General features: G+C 37.3%; 3 protein-coding genes across 6 annotated transcripts; 1 reads left to right on the top strand and 2 right to left on the bottom strand.

The window, feature by feature from the left end:
* The first annotated feature begins 329 nt into the window (after positions 1 to 329).
* Caper (RNA-binding protein 39-like protein Caper) lies at positions 330 to 8,514 on the top strand. 4 transcript variants are annotated; one of them, XM_076803433.1, is made up of 10 exons: positions 350 to 483; positions 571 to 644; positions 948 to 1,021; positions 2,867 to 2,931; positions 4,258 to 4,575; positions 4,688 to 4,895; positions 4,968 to 5,234; positions 5,313 to 5,488; positions 5,567 to 5,737; positions 6,085 to 8,514. In XM_076803433.1, exons 3-10 carry the CDS (start codon positions 1,004 to 1,006, stop codon positions 6,380 to 6,382), a joined length of 1,521 nt encoding a protein of 506 aa, XP_076659548.1. In that variant the 5' UTR covers positions 350 to 483; positions 571 to 644; positions 948 to 1,003; the 3' UTR covers positions 6,383 to 8,514. The 4 variants fall into 4 exon arrangements, with proteins under 4 accessions (XP_076659546.1, XP_076659544.1, XP_076659547.1 ...); XM_076803431.1 differs by lacking the exon at positions 948 to 1,021 and having other exon boundaries at positions 330 to 483; XM_076803432.1 differs by having other exon boundaries at positions 344 to 644.
* On the bottom strand, positions 8,299 to 11,109 carry LOC143362916 (2',5'-phosphodiesterase 12). Its single transcript, XM_076803425.1, has 6 exons — positions 10,109 to 11,109; positions 9,837 to 9,976; positions 9,460 to 9,746; positions 9,235 to 9,387; positions 9,037 to 9,157; positions 8,299 to 8,953 (listed from the first exon to the last, which is right to left on the bottom strand). Exons 1-6 carry the CDS (start codon positions 10,936 to 10,938, stop codon positions 8,691 to 8,693), a joined length of 1,794 nt encoding a protein of 597 aa, XP_076659540.1. The 5' UTR covers positions 10,939 to 11,109; the 3' UTR covers positions 8,299 to 8,690.
* Positions 11,110 to 11,451: 342 nt separating this feature from the next.
* On the bottom strand, positions 11,452 to 12,523 carry Rps16 (ribosomal protein S16). Its single transcript, XM_076803569.1, has 5 exons — positions 12,442 to 12,523; positions 12,303 to 12,347; positions 12,095 to 12,226; positions 11,747 to 11,861; positions 11,452 to 11,656 (listed from the first exon to the last, which is right to left on the bottom strand). The coding sequence occupies exons 1-5, from the start codon at positions 12,448 to 12,450 to the stop codon at positions 11,511 to 11,513; spliced, it is 447 nt and encodes a 148-aa protein (XP_076659684.1). The 5' UTR covers positions 12,451 to 12,523; the 3' UTR covers positions 11,452 to 11,510.
* Positions 12,524 to 21,147: the final 8,624 nt, after the last annotated feature.

Here is a 21,147-nt window from a genome sequence, read left to right as displayed (position 1 = left end):
TATATAATGTACAATAATAGCTGATGTATACACAAATATATAATGACTTTCCATAAACTCAATTTTGGTATGGAGGTTTATGTTTTCAAAGTATTTCCGATTTTGTTCAAAATATTTGAAAATGAAGTTGAACACATATTTATCGAACAGAAAATCCGAGAATTAATCATGATAAATTTAGGGAAATTTTAAAAGATTTTACTTAGTGTATATTTTAAAACATGTACACATGTAAATTGATAATATTGTATTGTACTGCCAGGTCCTACATGTGCAAGTATCTAGTTTCTCAAACAGCGTAACGCTTACTTCCGGCGATGGTGGCGCTGTGCTTGTGCATTCATATCCGGTCTTCCATTTTCTTTTGGTCATCGCGTGGTGTATGATTGCGTTCTTATTCACGCATCTTCGTTATTGATCGTTACACTTTTAAATAATTATTCAGACGTTTGAAATCATATAATTAAAAACGCTCGCTAGTCTGTACGTTACACAATATCTTCACACTTCATTTCTTTCGATCATCGCAGTCGTTTTTAGTTTATCCAGTGCTAATGCGTGGTATTTCAGAAAACTCTCCGACTCTCGCAATGGCGGAGGATTTGGATGTCGAGGCGATGCTGGAGGCACCATACAAAAAAGGGGTAAGACTTAATTCTTTCTTTTTTGCTTTTCTTTTTCTTCTTTTTTTATGTCTCGGTTTGTTCCCTCGAGGTCCTGTCTCTCTTTTTTTTTAATCCTATAAAGCTTACTCTAATCTCGACGCACGCAGAATCCACTTACGGTGGTGTGCTGTTTCTGGATGTGTTCAGTTTTGTTGCGTTCGAGAAAGAAAAAAAATACATAGAAACGTCCATCCTTACTTCCTGTATATACATGTAGAACAAAGTACACCCTTGTCTTTCATACCGACTATTGATCAATACCTCCGTTTTCTGTACTTATAGATGGTACGTAACATGTACCCTCGCGCTCGTAGGATGTTCGGCAGCGAGTTCCTAGAATGCACTTGAAATACGAGGTATTAAGAAAAGCCATCACTAACATCATTTTTACTTAATTCTTTTTTTCTTTCTTTATTCTCATTTTTTCTTTAAATTTTACTTTCACAGAAAAAGTAACGTTTATTATTTTCACGACGTAGATAGAATTGCTATTGTCATCTATGTATGACCGTAGGGAAGGAAAAGACATGCGAAATGATGTTCTATGATTATAACAATCAAAACAATGAAAAAGGAAAAGATAATTAGGTGCTGTTCTGCCATGTGCCATGCTGTGCTTTTTATCTTTACAAAATGCATAAAGTGTGGAGAAATATGCCGAGCGATTCAAAAATACATGTACATAGATTTATATATGCTATGGTTGTAATACTTCGTGTTAAAAACACATCTTCTACATATATTTCCTGTATTGTTAGGGAAAATTAATTACGATATTCTATAGATTTTGAAATTGAAACCTTTCTAGTTAGCTTAGCACTTTCTGATTTATAGGGATATTTCATGTGCAAAGTATTTTATGCATATATGTGTATGTATACAATTACGTCCTAATTATTTTTTAAGAAACGGATGTTGAATTGTTATTTGAAGTTCGATAAAATGATGAGGTAGCCTTATATTAATGAGGAAGCGTGTTTAGTTGAAATAAATATTTATATCGTTAAGGAGATCTTTATGTTGTGTCATAAAATAGAACCACATTAGTGTTCAACAGATATGTTTTCCAGATGAATATAAGGTTTAAGGCAAGATTAATTATTAAATACAATATTTTTAACATGTAATATTGTAACATTAGTAAAACTTCTATTGGTTATGAAGATTGGATAAAGCATTTACAGATGTATTTGCTGTATTGTTTATTTGAACAATTTTTCTAATTTGTCATTAATGAAGTATCATTTATACCACTATAAATTTGAAACTATTGCTTCATGAACAAAATGCATGGTAAATTGGCGAGCAGGAATAATAATTAGGGCATTCTAAATGAGAAAATGTTTTATAAATTATTCATAATCATAATCAAGAGCTTTAATGCATTGTTCTCAGAGTAAAATCAATGATTGCGATATCATTGCTACATTTGACATCACTTTCATTATTTCATTACATCAATGTGGTCTACTACCGCCTTTCGATCGTTTGAAACATTTTCTCCATATAAAGTCATCTAGCAATATGTATCTACTGGAGGCTGCAAATGATCGTTGATCGTTTTGTTCCTTTTACACGGATAGAATTATAGTTAATTCAGTATATATGGAGGGTTTGTAGGCTAGCAATTAGGGTTCACATCTCGTGTTACAATAAAAACGTACTGTCTTTGATGAGGGCTCTCTTTTGCAGAAGAAAAAGGATGTGTGGTTGGCCATTGGTAGTTTAAGACCAAGGCATGCTCAACCCAAGATTGCAATGCTTTCCTAAAACCCGATAAAACGATTGGTAAGTTTGAGCCAGGTGTATGCGAGGCATCGCAGCGCTAAGCTCGCCCCGTCTGTCTCTCTCTCTTTTTCTTCTCTGTCTCCCCATCTCAGCCCCCCAGAGACCAAATAATGTACCTGGAAAAGAGAAAGAGCACAAGAGTGCACCATCGTTCCGCAGCGTATACATCTTCGATATTATAATACTCAAAGGAGAGTTATCTACATGGTTATAAAGATTAACAGAAGAAAGAACTTTATTACCAATATATATTTTATTTCTGATACTATTGTCAGACTTTAATTGTACAATTTGTACACAATCTGTCGTTACAAAATTTACTAACGTTCTATGATTTGCTTTTTGTCCCCTTGTTCGCGCGTCCCTGCCACATCGGCTGGCTGGCATGGCATTCAACTGTTTGCTGTTCGTAGGAGCAGGACTCCTCATCCAAAGACAAATCTTCCAAGGAGAATGGGTCTAGCCGTAAATCATCTGGGTAAGTATATTTAATATAATACAGCTATGTTAACTAATGCTTTGTGCTCATTATTTTCTCCAATCATGGGGAAACGTCGTGTTTATTCATATATATACATATATATATATATTTGTTAATTCCATTAGATTTTTAAACAATGCTTTCCTTTTGTATTTGTATGATTGTAAAGTGTGTATTTATATTGATATTAATTATTTCTTCACCATTAAAAAATATTTGTGAGCACGAAGCATCATAGACTGTTAAGTTAAATCTAGAAACTTAATTAGACAATTTGTTTTATTCCATACCTCACCCTAAATCATATTCTAAAGGTTTCTCTTAGTTAGAATCTATAAAATATTAAACTTTGGGGATAATAAGAGAATTGGATATTTATCTCCTTAAATATGTTCTAATTAAGCCCATTAAAAATTAACTTACAGTTAAAAATTTTAATTTGATTACCTATATTTGTCTTCAAAATGTGGTAAATCAATATCCAGTACTCTTATGTAACATTGTTTTCAATACGTATGTTTCTCAAAAGCGCCCATGTGGCTTTGTTTGAAATTTGAACATTCTAAATTAAAGTTTATAATTTAATCTTCTATGAAAATATCAAAACAGTTATTTTGCGCACATATATAGCTACTTGAAGTTATATTCTCTTTGTTATAGACCCCATACAATTAGTGTAAATGCTGGTTATTTTCATAATTCCAGAGGTTAAACCCAAAGATGGTAAGTATTTAGGAAGAATATCTGTACTACAGGTTCTGTTACAAATGTGAAATATAGTAAGTGCTGATTAATGGAGATTCTAAATGTCAAAAAGAGATGTGAATGAAAATAGTATTTCATAAAAATTTTGCTTTTACGAAAAAAAGGGCTGTATTATTTTTATTCTGTTATTTATTACAGAATGTTATGTATCATTTTATTTAATGGGTTAATCCATTAGCGAGGAGCTTCATATGTGATTAGACTGCCATTCTCTGCTGCATACCATGTACGAACTTAGATTTATTTTATCTTATCTTTTCATGTCACGTAAATGCGTCATTATAGATTATTTTCTGTACATTTTTTCATATGTTCCTTCTTTTTATATTTTCACAGAATATATTTAGAATGGAGTAACTGAATTCCTATATTTCCAAAGTTCGTACCAATAATGGTTTCATAGAAAAATTACTTTATAATACCAAAATTATGCTGCGCAAGTGAAATTGAAATTGATTAAGAAAATTCATTTATGATGCATAATACAACATTATATGTCATAAATTGAGAGAAATCCTTTTAATCTAAAATGTTCTTGTTTGATTGTTTGATTTTTAGGAAGAGTAAACATCGGTCTCGTTCCCGTTCCCGATCGCGCGACCGTAAGGAGAAGGATCGTCGCGATCGTGATAGAGACAGAGACAGGGATCGTGACAGAGACAGAGATCGCGATCGCGATCGTGATCGTAGACGCACATCAAGATCAAGAGATCGAAGAGACCGTGACAGAGACAGAGATGGTGGTGGTGGTGAGAGAGACAGGGATCGGCGAGACAGAGATCGGGATCGAGATAGAAGAAGGAAACGATCACTTACACCAATTACACTTCCTAGAGCGAGACCGTCGTTTGGAAAAGGTGTCAGCCCCCTTGGAATGTAAGCACTCTTTACCAATGTTATGATTTTCGAACTATCAGTTTGTTTTCCAACTATACTTTTATTCATAGAAAATATTCTTATTAATATTTTATGTTTATGTATGTTGTAGTAGAAACGATGAATTAACGCCAGAAGAACGGGATGCGCGGACAGTGTTTTGCATGCAGTTAAGTCAACGCATACGTGCACGGGATTTGGAGGAATTTTTCTCCAGCGTTGGGAAAGTTCAAGATGTTCGGCTCATCACATGTAACAAGACAAGAAGATTTAAGGGGATAGCATATGTTGAGTTCAAGGATCCCGAAAGCGTTACCCTGGTTAGTTAGCAAGAATGATGTAATGCGTTAAGAATTTTTTTGGCTATCATATTACATTTCATTTCTTTCTAGGCTCTTGGCTTATCGGGTCAGAAGCTCCTCGGCGTTCCTATAGTGGTGCAACACACTCAAGCTGAAAAAAATCGTATGGGCAACTCTATGCCGAACTTGATGCCAAAGGGTCAAACAGGTCCTATGAGATTATACGTTGGATCTCTTCACTTTAACATCACCGAAGACATGCTCCGTGGTATTTTCGAACCCTTTGGGAAAATTGACAACATTCAGTTAATTATGGACCCGGAAACGGGTCGGAGTAAAGGCTACGGATTTTTAACCGTAAGTGTCAATGAACATTACAAATCACTTAGATTATATCACGTTATTTTCTCTTATTCTATGTTTCAATGTTTACAGTTCAGAAATGCTGACGATGCGAAAAAAGCTTTGGAACAATTAAATGGTTTCGAACTTGCTGGCAGACCTATGAAAGTTGGTAATGTCACAGAACGTACAGATTTAATTCAAGGACCTTCACTTCTTGATACCGATGAACTAGACAGGAGTGGAATTGACTTAGGTGCTACTGGAAGGTAAAACAGACTTCTTGTGTAAAATGGAAACGCATTTCAAACGTTGCCCATTTAATATTTTATTATTATACTTTCTAGGTTGCAATTAATGTTCAAATTAGCAGAAGGCACAGGACTCGAAATTCCTCCTGCAGCTGCAAATGCTTTAAATATGGCACCTGTTATGTCTACGCCACAGCCCCCACCGCAAGCTGCTCCCCCTATTGCAACACAGTGTTTTATGTTATCGAATATGTTTGATCCGCAAAAGTAAGTTAAAACAATTCATTTCCACAGCCTACAAATGCATATTTGTAGACCCAATGGTAGATTTTTCGTTCTCTCATTGGGGGAACGTATATGCTATATCAAAAAAGTTAGCTTCGAATATGACGTACGTACAGATATGCACGCATGTCAAATACTGATAACTTAACACATTATTACCAGATGTATGCGAGAACCCGAAAATGTCGGGTGCCCGAAGGTCTTCTCGGAATTCCCGAAAATATTCGAGAATCCTAATATGATCGGGAATTGTTGCTCAGCCTGTTGCGCGACGCACTAATACAAATGGATTAAACGGCAACTAATAAAACTGTATTGCTTTGTTTCAGCGAGACGAATCCAAATTGGGCAAAAGAAATTCGTGACGATGTGATCGAAGAATGCAATAAACATGGCGGTGTATTGCACGTATACGTAGACCAGGCCTCTCCTCAAGGTAATGTCTACGTGAAATGTCCATCAATTGCAACAGCGGTTGCAGCCGTTAATTCATTACACGGCCGATGGTTTGCGGGTCGCGTGATCACTGCCGCATATGTACCAGTTGTAAATTATCATTCGCTATTTCCGGATGCGATGACCGCCTTACAATTGTTGGTCCCAAGCGCGCCACGAAGAGGAATGTGATCTTAAATACCGAAAAGCGACGTATAAACTTGTAAATTCTTATAGTATTACATTTTTTTTTCTTGTCGATATTAAGCTAGAAAGAGGACAATTTTGTTAATGTAACGATATCGTTAAAATGTTAATGTAACCGAGCGTACGAGAGTAATGTCACGGCCACGCATTGCTGCTCGCGCGTTCAGATGTCGGAAGTGTTCTTTGTTCCGTTTTAATTGAAACGCGATGAAATACTTTACAATGTGTCGATCGTTGGGGGTATTCAATGTAAAGTTTCGACTTGTACCTATTCACGCGTCAATAATCTTGACCAATTAATACAGAAAAAAATCATCCTTGCTACACCGTTTAAATGTTACATTTAGTATATGAACAAACAGTTCGTCCTTAAAAGTAGTTATTTATTAACACAGTGCAGACGATGATCCAAAAGTATAACTCATATGTATCAACAACTTACCAAACAAGTTTATTGTTATCTGTATTACGCAGCGATGAAAAACTGAGTACACGATGATTGCCTATTAGTATCTATGATTTTACAGAAACAAACAATCTTTGGCGTTCAATTTGTTGCGATGAAAGTAAACGACAACAAAATCGAAATTTTCAACATATATACATACAAAGTATATAATGTAGAGCATTCTATGAGAATCTATTGTGACTATGTCAAAATTTACCGAGACTACCTGTTTAAGAAAAGTATAGACTACATTATTAAGAAACTTCGTAGAACAGTCCGGGAAACAAGAGGTCTGCAGGCAGCAAAGGTCATGCATACATTTTTTTCTACATATTGATAAGGGCAATAACCATAATAATAGTGACGAACATTTTTAATAATGTTGAAATAAATTTGGCGCAAAGCTAATACTTAAGGCTCTAATTATATCTTAATGCTAATATTATACATTCTTTTTATGTAATTATACCTACATATATACACACAATATATAATGGCCTTGTAAACACAGAGTGTTCGTGAGCTAGACCCTCATTTTTTAGAAGTTTTTTAGAGAAAGAGATTATCTACGAACATTCTCAGTGGCACGAAAAGAATGTAAATTCTGATTCTCAACTATTCATTTAAAAAAAAACGTATAAATTTATATTGATTGTATTGAGATATACAGTCAGTCAAAAGTCTCCATACACCCTGTAAAATGATGTAACTTTTTTAAAAGTCGACCACATAACTTAGTTTTTTCAAGAATTTAGAAGAATCAGTTTCACTAAACCTCGTTTCCGCATTATCCGATAGCTATACAGAGCATCAAAAGGACAATTAGTATATTTAGCGTTTCGTCATTAATCCTGCAGACCTCTATTAATAAAGAATCAAACGTGTTAAATTGTACAAAATGTTTTATAAAGTAACATCAGTCATTCATAAATACAAATACTAAAGTAAACTTCGTATCTCTGAAGCGTGGGTGTAGACTTTGATAAATTATACAGTAAAGTCAATGTGATACACAATGTGTATGTGAAAATCCTCTTCTAGTATGCAAATGTAAATTCGCAACCCCCTAACATTTGTTCGTCCGTATAATAATTTGGAAGACTGTAATTTGCTTAGGGATTTCCATTTCTTATTGTAGAATAGAATATAATGATTCTTTGTTACCCATTTGTTGTACGTATCTGAGTTGGACTACAAATGTTATTTTTAAAATACTGGCAGGTAAAAATATTGTGTACGTTTCATAAAAATTCTTCAAAGTTGTAATTATTATTTAACCATTCGTGGCACGAGGGTAATTAGAAAAGTGCACGTAGAAAATCAGACAGTTGGATACGACGACTGCACTTATGCCACACCAACATAAACTGAGCAACGTGCTCGTGTTTCTCTTGTCTCATTATTTTGTATTATATTTTTATAGTTGATTAAATGTATCCTCTATTTTGTATGTAACTAAACATTTTACTTGACTCAGTAACCCTCATTTAGTTACTCATTTCATCAAACGTAATCGAGTGGGCTACAACGATATCCAGTTGTATCATTTCGATGAGAGACATGGAAAACATGAATGCGATGTACAGCACTTAATGACTAAATGAAAACTCGTACGAGACCATGTACAATTTAGTAATAAATTAGAAGATACATCTTTGCTTTATATATATATATATATTGACGATAGATATTTCTAGATACCTATAAAATACCTTTAAACATTCCTAGATTGCACTGGGTTCACCAGTTCCTAAACCCTCTAGAAATCGTTCGATTCTTTGAGGATTGTAAGACTCACGGTTCAACTAACAAAAAATACAATTTTTTCCCAAAATAAACTAACTTTTATTTCATCCATTTTAAATCAGCACATAAAGAAATATGATCGCTTGGAAACACTACAGATGGAAGGCCAGTATGCAAACTGAGCTCCTCTACACTCGGCATTGGGACCACCTGTTCTACTTTCAAATAATCGGTTTGATAAAATATATAATCCAAGCATCCAGAAAAGCAACCTGTGTAATTTGTAAATTCTGGGGTACCACAAGCACTAGATAAATTAGTATTGTGTTTTAACGTTACATTTTCTACGAATTGCTCCGGACCTATAATACGGTAATAAAACGGCATTTGAAACAAATTAAAAACATTCTATGAAAATCGCGATATTGTCATAATATTAACCTACATGATTTCCAATCAGCATAATCTTCTGGAATATATTTCTGTGTCATTAATTGATAAACACCATTCTCCGGTGTACTATTAAAGTCGCCGCACCACACAATGCTAACATTACAGTCTGGATTCTGGAAACGTATATAATCGATTAAATTCCATGATGACCATACAAATTTTTATTTGAAAATTCTTGTAATGTAGTTACTTGTAATTTTGTTTCTTCAGCAAATGCTTGCAGATATACCAGGCCATAATATGCTTGTAGTAAACGTATATGATCTGCTACTGGTCGGAAATATAAGTGTGTATTGCCAACAATCAGGATTTCTGGATTTTCTTTAGATCGCAATGCTACTGCCTATAAAATATTTCCGTGTTAATTAGGATCTATAATATTCTTAATAGTCCTATGGAGACTCCTTTATAGTACCTGTATAATTGTATTTCTATTTACAAACGTCTGTTTCACGTTCTCATTTTGAATCTGCGACCACACAGTATTAAACCCCTTTAAATCTGTGTCATGTGACATAACACTACAATTGGAATTCAATATATCAAACCTGTCCTGATTATAAAACACTGCAAGTCCTTCTCGCAAATCATTTTTAAGATTATACACGCCATTGTAGTTTAATACAGATAGAGATCTTACTAAATCATTTTCAAAAACTCTACTGTCTACCTCCTGTAGACATATAATGTCTGCATTATACCCTACAACAATTTGTTACTGTTACTTAAATATATTCATTCTTGTGGAAGGGATTTGACGAAAGAAAAGAAAAGGAGAAATAGAAAAATTACCTATTAATTCTTTAAGAATTAGTAATTTCCTATAATCCATAGATAAGGCATATTGTGGACAATACGGATACAATGTGTCCTTAGAAAGGTCAGTTTCAGAATATACATTTGCCAATATGTTGTAGGATGTTACCCTAAAACTGCAAGTAACATAGTTTACAAATGATCAGGACAATTTCATTCCAGCGCTGGAGGCAAAACCAACAAAATACTCTTGGCGGTCAATATGTTAAGTAAGATTTCAAATGAAATTGTTCTGTTAAAAAATTTACCTTTCTCCAGACAATTTTCTTTGAGTAAATGTGTGTCTGATTTCAAATGGACAGGATCCTGGACCAGCTTCTACTACGTTATTAGATACAACTTCTATCATTGGTCCTTCATGATCATCGTTTCTTGGTGTACAAGTTACTTTTAATTGGCATCCCATATCAGATAGTTTTGGTATATATAAGAAACCTTCCCCAATGTGGATCCATTTATTATTTTCCTTTTTATGCCAAATAAAAGTTGATTTTGTTTTATCAACATACATTGATATAAACTTTGAAGGATAAGTTGGAAAACCAACTAAAATACTTGATGGCAATGCTATTTGACTAACATAAGGTGCATTTTGTTTCAACATATATTCTGCATCAAAAATAATCAATTTTATGTTTGACGAGTCTTCTAAGATCGTCTTACAACTAAGACTGCCATCGAGATCTGAATTATTTCTTACTAATTTGATCATTTTCGTTTCGATATTATCAATTTCGTTCTTCACAGAATCTGTAACAGTCTCCTTGCGTTTTTTGCCTTTTTTCTGCTTTTTGTGTACACAATTACTTATATTTGAATCTAGTCTACGAAGAAAATTATTTATAGGTTCGTTCACGTTTCTGTTAAAATTGAATTGCCTGTCGATTTTTAAATCCGTATTAATGTAACGAAGCGACACTTGAAAATTGTCGCTACCTTCTTCGTGAATTACAAGAGCTTCGTTCATGTTTATCTTCCACCTTGGTTGCGAATACTTCTTAATCAGGTGTTGAAGTATTGAGAATGGATACGGACAGGTTAACCCACGTGAATAGGAATTTCTTGTTAAAGTCAACATTTCACAATATATACCACATGATGTGTGTTTCGTAATATAGATTAGAAACTTCAATAAAGAAGTTTCAACACTGACTCTTAATCTATAAAATATTTGGTTTTTATGTTTATAAACTGCATATAACCAAAATACGTGTGTAAATACATATGTACCAGAGAGTACATAAGAGTAGTCACTGGGCACGGCCGAGATTTTAATGCCCCCGGTATGGTGCTGCACCTCAGCGGACCAAAACTCAACTGATTTTTCCTATCCTTATCCCTATCACCACAGACGAGGTATCGAGTTAGGCTAGTAGACTAATCACCATATGGGATTTCGTGTCTCAAATTCCGATATATCGACATATATAAAAACAACTCGATTTCCTACGTCCTCTATTTTTTTCTTTATAAATTATATTTTCGAAGATAGTTTATTTCATAAAAGTATCGATTGCTTTAAAAGATTTCATAAACGACTGGTTTACGATCAAAAGCGGTGTATAAAAAGAATCAAATATAATTAAAAAAATCGGTTTTCAAATTTTTTATTCAATATTATGAATAAAGCATAGTGTGAAATTTGTGAAATTAACGGTAAGATTTCTGGTATCGTGCCCTGGCACCTGGACCACCAAATTTCTTTGGTTCGCACCGCCTTGGATCAGCTACCAGCAGAGTTCGGTCATACTGAATCAGAATGTCTTTGACTTCCTTTTTACTTGCTTCATCAACATCTGGAAATAAACGTTAAATTGATAAACACATACTGAATATTGTCAGAACCTTTATAATTTGCTGAAAACATATCAATCAATAGTACTTACACTTTTGGTAATATGCGACCAAAGCTTTGGAAATAGCTTGGCGGATAGCATAAATTTGTGCAACATGTCCACCACCATTTACTCTGACTCTAATGTCAACTCCAGCGAATTTTTCCTACAAATACAGTAGATCATGAATATAGATTGTTCTACGTAAACATATTTTTGCATGGGAAAGTACATTGCAATTCCTCAGTAATCTTTTGTTTAATCAAAAACAATCATGTTCGGAATAAGAAACCATCATAGATTAATATTAAAGGATTGACAACTATTTTCCTTGAATCGAAAGGAAGGTAGAAGAAAACTTGAAGCCTATAGGAGGCGAAAGCATTGCATAGTACTCACTTTACCCAACAGTAGAATGGGTTCCTGTAGTTTGTACTGAAGTACACGTGGTTCGACTAACTCCAAAGGGCGTCCATTCACGCGAAGATTTCCACGTCCCCGTTTGCAATACGCGACTGCAGTCGCGCTTTTCTGTAAATATAAACGTGCTCGATGAAGGAAACACGCGCAAACATAACCTCACTTATTTTTTGGCAGCTATACTTACTTTGCGTCCGAAGACTTGCACGGACTGGATCGGTTCCCTTTGTTTCTGTAACAGAAGTGATTATACATCATTCTTAAGTTACAGAAATATTTTTTATAAGACTACAGTAACTGCAGTAATCCGCAAATGATAAACTCACCTTCTGCATTTTGGATAGCACGTCGTGAAAAGGAAGTAGAAGGCGGCGGCACGATTCTTTCGTCAGTAGTACTACGGGAATCATGTATGGGTCTCAAAACGATTTCCGCTTAATGGCGGAAAATTTGAAATTTGAAAATTTGAAACTATCGTTATAAAGTCATATTTTTGCAAACACTTTTATTAGATAATAGATAATGGGATAGTAAGTAAATCATTACTTTGACAGTAAGTAGATAAGTAAAGTGACTAGTGATGGGCATTATCGACTAAATTCAACTATTGACTAATTACTATTTAGTTACTACATATTTAGTCGATAGTTTTTAGTCGACTGAATTGCTTTACTAAGTTATTCTCGTATTTACTCTTATTCTCGATGTTGGCTAATTAAATAAATAGTAGGACAGTACAGAGATAGTAAATTTCGTGATTGAATGATTTTGTCTGAATCTGTCTTTATTTAATAATAAATTCATACACTATGTTATAAATATAAATATACACAATTTATTTATATCACATATATAGTTTATATCGCATAAATAGCAATAAGATTTTAACATCTAAGATGAATTAAAGTATTGAAATATCTATTACATATTTCATTACTTGCATATTTGCACGTCCTGTCATAATCATGTATTTCTAAACTTTTCGTTTCATCGTGCGACACTGACATTTGAAATTTCAAGATGGCGACGTGTAAAACAGTCGATTGAAAATAGTAACCCAACCACTACTAAATTCAGTCGATAGTTTAAAAAATCAGTCGACTAAAAATAGTAGTTGGCTACTATCGATTTAGTCGATAGTTTTTAGTCGATGGTGCCCATCACTAACCGTGAGAAAGTTCATGGTTTAAAAGTTATTCTGTACCTTGAATTCTATTACCTACCTTTTCTAAGAAATTAGATGGCTACATGGTCAAAGGAGTGCTTGTCGACATCATTGGAAAAAGAAGTTGTTGTAAACATTACACAGCCAGAAATAAGAAATTTATCAGTCTATTGTGTTCGATAATTTAATGCGTGCAAATATTCATGGTTCAAAAGTTATTCTGTATCATGAGTTCTATCAATTACTTTTCCTAAATAATTAGACCGCAAGATGGTCAAGGGAGTGCTTGTCTACATAGTTGGCAAAAAGAATTGTTATAAACATTGACCAGCTAGAAGTAATCAATTTACCAGTTAATTGTGTTCGATTTAATGCGTGCGAATATTCATGGCTTAAAAGTTATTCTGTATCTCGAGTTCTATAATTTATTTTTACTAAATAATTAGACGGTAAGATGGTCAAAGGAGTGCTTGTTGATAACATTACCAAAAGAAATGGTTATAAACATTAAACAGCCAGAAATAATAAATTTATCAGTGAAATGTGTTCGATAAATTAATACGTGCGAATATTCATGGTTCAAAAGTTACTCTGTATCTCGAGTTCTATTAGGTATTTTTACTAAAAAATTAGATGGCAAGATGGTCAAGGGATTGCTTGTTGATACCATTACCAAAAGAAATTGTTATAAACATTAAGCAGCCAGAAATAACAAATTTATCAATAATTACTATCGCGGCGATCGAAGTCTGGCGAAGTTAGTGTGGGGTGGGGGAGTTGCGCTCCGCGCACTGCGCACCCCACCACGGCGTCCGCGCTCAGTCAGTCAGTCGTGGTGCGCACTCAGGACGGAACGGGAGGGCTCCGGGACCGGAAGGACGAAGGACCTTGGGAGTTGACCAGAGGTTCTCCAGAGCTGCCCTGGCCCACCCTGACCACCCTGGCCTACCCTCACCTACCTTCGAGTGAACCAGGGATCCTCCAGAGCTGCAGTGGTCATCACTGGTCAACCCTGGTCCACCTTAAGCTGGTTCGCGGTCGGACAGCGGTTCCTGGAAGCCGTCTCCGCTCACCTTGGTCAACTTTCAACAGCTGGTAAGTGACAATACAAATATACATTTTCTATTTTGGTATACGTGTTTATTCAACGAACGCCGTCAATTATTATTTCTGTATTTTTAATTCGAATTTGCTTCGGAATTTTTCACAAGTTTCTTTTCTTGAAATTACATCATATTATATTTTTGACATAAAATTGGTATTTTGAAATTATATTATATTTTTGACATAAAATTCGTACTCTGAAATATTATATTTTTAACATAAAATTGGTATTCCTCCGAACGGAGGTCCCTCAGGGGCTCACTCACGGGCCGAGCCCGTGGGTGAGTACGGGTATTAGCAAACTTGGGGCGACCCGAGTTTGTAGGTCGTTGCGTCCCAATTTCGTTAGATTTATTTTTGATTGGGATTGTCCATCTTTCCGATCGAATATTTACTTCTAAACATTCAAAAGTCCCTCTTGTAAAATTTATGTATATGGTTTAAAATTGGTATTCCTCCGAACGGAGGTCCCTCATAGGCTCACTCACGGATGCGGCCGTGAGTGAGTACGGGTATTAGGGAACCCGGGGCGACCCTAGCCTTTATGTTGTTGCGTCCCAATTTCGTTTGATTTATTTTGGATTGGAATTGTTCATCTTTCCAATTGAAATTTATTTCTGAACTTTTAAAAGTTCTTATTCCAAAATTTATATATCTGGTTTTAAATTGGTATTCCTCCGAATGGAGGTCACTCAGGGACTCACTCACGGGCCGGGCCGTGGGTGAGTACGGGTATTTGCGACCCCCGGCGACCCTAGCTTGTTGTTTCTTGCGTCCTAATTTCGCTATATTTATTTTTGATTGGGATTGTTCAACTTTCCAATTGAAATTTATTTCTGAACTTTCAAAAGTTCCTCTCCTAAAATTTATTTATCTGATTTAAAATTGGTATTCCTCCGAATGGAGGTCACTCAGGGACTCACTCACGGGCCGGGCCGTGGGTGAGTACGGGTATTTGCGACCCCCGGCGACCCTAGCTTGTTGTTTCTTGCGTCCTAATTTCGCTATATTTATTTTTGATTGGGATTGTTCAACTTTCCAATTGAAATTTATTTCTGAACTTTTAAAAGTTCTTATTCCAAAATTTATATATCTGGTTTTAAATTGGTATTCCTCCGAATGGAGGTCACTCAGGGACTCACTCACGGGCCGGGCCGTGGGTGAGTACGGGTATTTGCGACCCCCGGCGACCCTAGCTTGTTGTTTCTTGCGTCCTAATTTCGCTATATTTATTTTTGATTGGGATTGTTCAACTTTCCAATTGAAATTTATTTCTGAACTTTTAAAAGTTCTTATTCCAAAATTTATATATCTGGTTTTAAATTGGTATTCCTCCGAATGGAGGTCACTCAGGGACTCACTCACGGGCCGGGCCGTGGGTGAGTACGGGTATTTGCGACCCCCGGCGACCCTAGCTTGTTGTTTCTTGCGTCCTAATTTCGCTATATTTATTTTTGATTGGGATTGTTCAACTTTCCAATTGAAATTTATTTCTGAACTTTTAAAAGTTCTTATTCCAAAATTTATATATCTGGTTTTAAATTGGTATTCCTCCGAACGGAGGTCCCTCAGGGACTCACTGCTGTGGGTGAGTACGGGTATTGGCGAACCCGGGGCGCCCCGAAGCGCCACCTCAGTAGATGGAAGTTCTGACTTCATCTACTCTTAGTTTCGTGTCGGGTAGGCCGTACTTGTGTACGGGGTTATTTTGGCTCTCGTGAGCACGTTAGATTCGCACTCTTGTGCATGTTAGGTAGGCCGTACTCGTGTACGGGGTTAGTTTGGCTCTCGTGAGCCGATTAGATTCGCACTCTTGTGCATATTAGGTAGGCCGTACTCGTGTACGGGGTTAGTTTGGCTCTCGAGAGCTGGTTAGATTCGCACTCTTGTGCATGTTAGGTAGGCCGTACTCGTGTACGGGGTTAGTTTGGCTCTCGTGAGCTGGTTAGATTCGCACTCTTGTGCATGTTAGGTAGGCCGTACTCGTGTACGGGGTTAGTTTGGCTCTCGAGAGCTGGTTAGATTCGCACTTTTGTGCATGTTAGGTAGGCCGTACTCGTGTACGGGGTTAGTTTGGCTCTCGAGAGCTGGTTAGATTTGCACTCTTGTGCATAGTAGGTAGGCCGTACTCGTGTACGGGGTCTTCATTTCTTCATCGAATACTTCGGCGTTACTTCATTTTGTGTCTAATTATTATTAGTCTGTTTCAGTTAAATCACAACAGTTCACCATGATTATCGTCGAACGAAGACAACGAATTTTAAGAAGACTTCACAGTATTTATAAGTTCGTATTAGTTCTCGAGCAATTATTGTGTTAGATTTACTTTGTTAGTTTCGCTTGTTGATTTTGGTCACAGCCTTCTGCTGTGACCAGTTGGTAGCGTCACCCTCGAACCAGAGCCTTCTGCTCTGGTTCGCTTCTTTCATTTTTCTTTTTTGTAAATCTGAGCCTTCTGCTCCATTTTTATTATCTCTTTCATTGTTCAGAGACTTGTCTGACTTAGTTTTCTTTTCTCACAATAATTGCTCGACTTGCATGCGTGCGTTAGTTATTAAGCTTGTTTGTTAGTATTATATATATGTCGAGTAATTTTTGCCCTAATTTGACTTTGCTTGGCTCGATTTTTGACGCCGACACAGCCTTCTGCTGTGTCGGTCCTTGCTTGTATGTACCAGACCGGTTGGTATCGGTATTCGGCGTAGATCCATTGAGAGGGATGGTTGAGAGACCTGTTCACTCGTGTAAAATCCTCTCTGCTGTAAGGCCACCCGAGTCGCCTCAACGCTAGTCGTTGCCTGGCGACAGGTGGGTGGGGGAAATGGGTATCGTTTGAACGCTTCTCTCGGCCATCGCTCTTCGTGAGGACACGTCGGGTATCGGTGCTGGCTGGAGTTGGTTCTGCAAGCATTGTACGCGTCGCGTCACCCTCGATCCAGAGCCTTCTGCTCTGGTTCGGTTTTGTTTCTCTCTTCGAAAGAATCAGAGCCTTCTGCCTGATTCGTTTTTCACCCACCGTGGATCGGAGACTTCTTCTCCGACTCACACATTTTTTATCCGCAATAATTACTCGACATACGTTGCGAAATTTAGTTTGTAAAACTCGAAAGCGTCGTTGTAAGAAAGGGAGTCAGAAGGAAGCGTATTGAATTCCTTCTGGCTTCCTTTCGGGTCTCTCGTGCAGCAACCTCCTCGTGGTGAGACCCGGGCAATCGATAATATTCTCTATTTGTTAGATCTTCTATTATCTTGCAAATAAAGAATAATATCGAGCTAATGGCTGCTCATTTATAATTTGCGATAACATTGTGAAATAAAATTTAAGACGTACTGATAATAAAAACTTGTGTATTTAATTGAATTGTGTGTCTGAATTTATTTTAAACCTGCATGGGGTGGGCCAAGGGTCCTTCCTGCTTTCCTTCGCTCTTTCCTTGTTTACCTTTGGCCCACCTACGCCTTCTTGGCACCTCCTATTAATTATTAATCGAAACACACACTTCTTGTTTCGGAATACTTTTTCATTCAATAAACATCGTACATTTTTTCTGGATTTCTAATTGAAATTTGCTTCTGAACTTTTTAAAAGTTCTGTTTCTTAAAATTGCTATGACCCTGACCTTTATGTCGTTGCGTCCCCATTTCGTTTGATTTATTTCCTATTGGAATTGTTCATGTTTCCAATTGATATTTATTTCTGAACTTTCAAAAGTTCTTATTCTAAAATTTATATATCTGGTTTTAAGTTGGTATTCCTCCGAACGGAGGTCCCTCAGGGACTCACTGCTGTGGGTGAGTACGGGTATTGGCGAACCCGGGGCGCCCCGAAGCGCCACCTCAGTAGATGGAAGTTCTGACTTCATCTACTCTTAGTTTCTTGTCGGGTAGGCCGTACTTGCGTACGGGGTTGGTTTGGCTCTCGTGAGCCGTTAGATTTGCACTCTTGTGCGTGTTAGGTAGGCCGTGCTCGTGTACGGGGTTAGTTTGGCTCTCGTGAGCCGGTTAGGTTCGCACTCTTGTGCATGTTAGGTAGGCCGTACTCGTGTACGGGGTTAGCTTGGCTCTCGTGAGCTGGTGTTAGGTTGGCTCTCGTGAGCTGGTTAGATCCGCAGTCTTGTGCGTGTTAGGTAGGCCGTACTCGTGTACGGGGTTTAGTGTTGTATTTCGTCGTTTCTTCATATCAACGTTTCGTCTTCTTTTCATAATTTCCTTCTATTTTTGTACCTCTACGGAATTATGACTAATTATGATTTGTCTGCTTCAGCTGGAGTACGACAGGTCATCATCTTTGTCATCGACGGATGACAACACATCGACCAAAGACGTCAACAACATCGTGTCTAATTATTGTTTGTTTGTTTCAGCTGAAATCCAACAGCTGAGTATCTTGGTCGTCGAACGAAGAGACTACATCAAACAACGCATCGACGAAGACATCGTAATAATTGTAAGCTAGAATTAGTTTAATGCTTAAGATCGTCGTTGTAAATATGTCGAGTAACTATTGCCCTAACTTCACTTTGTTCGACTCGATTGTTAACTCCGACACAACAGAAGGCTGTGTCGGACCTTGCTTGCAAGTTTTGAACCGGTCCAGTTGCGATATTCGGCGTGGATGCACAGAGAATGATGGTCAGGGAGCAGTACTCGCCAGGTAGAGCCCTTCCTTCGTAAAATGTCTGCCTAAGTCATGTCAACGCTGGCGTGACTCGCGACGGGAGCAGGGGTTTCATTCCCCGTAAGTCTTGCCGTCGCCTTGTTGCGTCAGCGTTGCTCGTGGCGGGTAGTTGGGGAAGGTAGTTCTACCGTACGGTGGAGGCGTCCCTGACCGTCGTTCTCTGTGAGGAAGCGTCGGGTACCGTACTGGTCGGCAGATAGCTTGCAAGCATTGTACGCGTCGCGTCACCCTCGAACCAGAGCCTTCTGCTCTGGTTCGGTTTTGATTCTCTCTTTGAAAGAATCAGAGCCTTCTGCCTGATTCGTTTTTCATCTCCCGTGAATCGGAGACTTCTTCTCCGACTCACACCTTTTTCTCCGCAATAATTACTCGACATACCCTGCGAAATTTAGTTTTTAAAACTCGAAAGCGTCGTTGTAAGAAAGGGAGTCAGAAGGAAGCGTATTGAATTCCTTCTGGCTTCCTTTCGGGTCTCTCGTGCAGCAACCTCCTCGTGGTGAGACCCGGGCAATCGATAATATTCTCTATTTGTTAGATCTTCTATTATCTTGCAAATAGAGAATAATATCGAGCTAATGGCTGCTCATTTGTAATTTGCGATAACATTGTGAAATAAAATTTAAGACGTATTGATAATAAAAACTTGTGTATTTAATTGAATTGTGTGTCTGAATTTATTTTAAACCTGCATGGGGTGGGCCAAGGGTCCTTCCTGCTTTCCTTCGCGCTTTCCTTGTTTACCCTTGGCCCACCTACGCCTTCTTGGCACCTCCTTTTAATTATTCATCGAAACACACACTTCTTGTTTCGGAATACTTTTTCATTCAATAAACATCGTACATTTTTTCTGGATTTCTAATTGAAATTTGCTTCTGAACTTTTTAAAAGTTCCGTTTCTTAAAATTGCTATGACCCTAGCCTTTATGTCGTTGCGTCCCAATTTCGTTTGATTTATTTTCGATTGGAATTGTTCATCTTTCCGATTGAAATTTATTTCTGAACTTTCAAAAGTTCTTATTCCAAAATTTATATATCTGGTTTTAAATTGGTATTCCTCCGAATGGAGGTCACTCAGGGACTCACTCACGGGCCGGGCCGTGGGTGAGTACGGGTATTTGCGACCCCCGGCGACCCTAGCTTGTTGTTTCTTGCGTCCTAATTTCGCTATATTTATTTTTGATTGGGATTGTTCAACTTTCCAATTGAAATTTATTTCTGAACTTTTAAAAGTTCTTATTCCAAAATTTATATATCTGGTTTTAAATTGGTATTCCTCCGAACGGAGGTCCCTCAGGGACTCACTGCTGTGGGTGAGTACGGGTATTGGCGAACCCGGGGCGCCCCGAAGCGCCACCTCAGTAGATTGAAGTTCTGTCTTCATCTACTCTTAGTTTGTTGCCGGTTAGGCCGTACTCGTGTACGGGGTTGTTATGGCTCCCGTGAGCCGGTTAGATTCGCACTCTCGTGCATATTAGGTAGGCCGTACTCGTGTACGGGGTTAGCTTGGCTCTCGTGAGCTGGTGTTAGGTTTGGCTCTCGTGAGCTGGGTAGATTTCGCACTCTTGTGCGTGTTAGGTAGGCCGTACTCGTGTACGGGGTCATCTTTTGTTATTTATTTCGTCGTCTTCTATTACTTCGATTCCTCCGTTGTATCTTGCCTAATTATTATTAGTCTGTTTCAGAGCGAGTACAACAGATGAGAAATTTTATCGTCGAACGAAGACAACACGTGGTACGAAGACGTCATATTATTTATAAGTTAGTATTAGTTGTCGAGCAATTATTGTGTTAGATTCACTTTGTTAAATTCGCTTGCTTTTATTTTGTCTCGCATTGTTCAGAGACTTGTCTGATTTAGTTTCCTTCTTTTGTCCACAATAATTGCTCGACACTTGCGTGCGTACGTTAGTTTTTAAGATTTGTTCATCGTCGTTGTACTAATGTCGAGTAATTTTTGCCATAATTTCACTTTGCTCGGTTCGATTTTTGACTCCGACACAGCCTTAGGCTGTGTCGGCCTTGCTTGTATGTACCAGACCGGTTGGTACCGGTACTCGGCGAAGAAACATTGAGAGGGATGTACGA

Source organism: Halictus rubicundus, chromosome 18, assembly GCF_050948215.1.
Source record: "Halictus rubicundus isolate RS-2024b chromosome 18, iyHalRubi1_principal, whole genome shotgun sequence".
NCBI classification, from domain to species: Eukaryota; Metazoa; Arthropoda; class Insecta; order Hymenoptera; family Halictidae; genus Halictus; species Halictus rubicundus.
Note: the sequence above shows the minus strand (reverse complement) of the source record. Positions and strands in the feature narration are given on the sequence as shown.

Excerpts from the sequence above, each read along its gene's own strand:
- Caper (XM_076803429.1), top strand. The coding sequence starts at position 555 with ATGCGTGGTATTTCAGAAAACTCTCCGACTCTCGCAATGGCGGAGGAT. Across the intron at positions 4,896-4,967 it reads ATCCCGAAAGCGTTACCCTG|GCTCTTGGCTTATCGGGTCA; the intron begins GTTAGTTAGCAA and ends ATTTCTTTCTAG. Across the intron at positions 5,489-5,566 it reads GACTTAGGTGCTACTGGAAG|GTTGCAATTAATGTTCAAAT; the intron begins GTAAAACAGACT and ends TATACTTTCTAG.
- Rps16 (XM_076803569.1), bottom strand. Across the intron at positions 11,862-12,094 it reads CCATTCTACTGTTGGGTAAA|GAAAAATTCGCTGGAGTTGA; the intron begins GTGAGTACTATG and ends CTGTATTTGTAG. Across the intron at positions 11,657-11,746 it reads GGTCGCATATTACCAAAAGT|ATGTTGATGAAGCAAGTAAA; the intron begins GTAAGTACTATT and ends GTTTATTTCCAG.
- LOC143362916 (XM_076803425.1), bottom strand. The coding sequence starts at position 10,938 with ATGTTGACTTTAACAAGAAATTCCTATTCACGTGGGTTAACCTGTCCG. Across the intron at positions 9,388-9,459 it reads ATAGAAATACAATTATACAG|GCAGTAGCATTGCGATCTAA; the intron begins GTACTATAAAGG and ends AATATTTTATAG. Across the intron at positions 8,954-9,036 it reads TTATGCTGATTGGAAATCAT|GTCCGGAGCAATTCGTAGAA; the intron begins GTAGGTTAATAT and ends ACCGTATTATAG.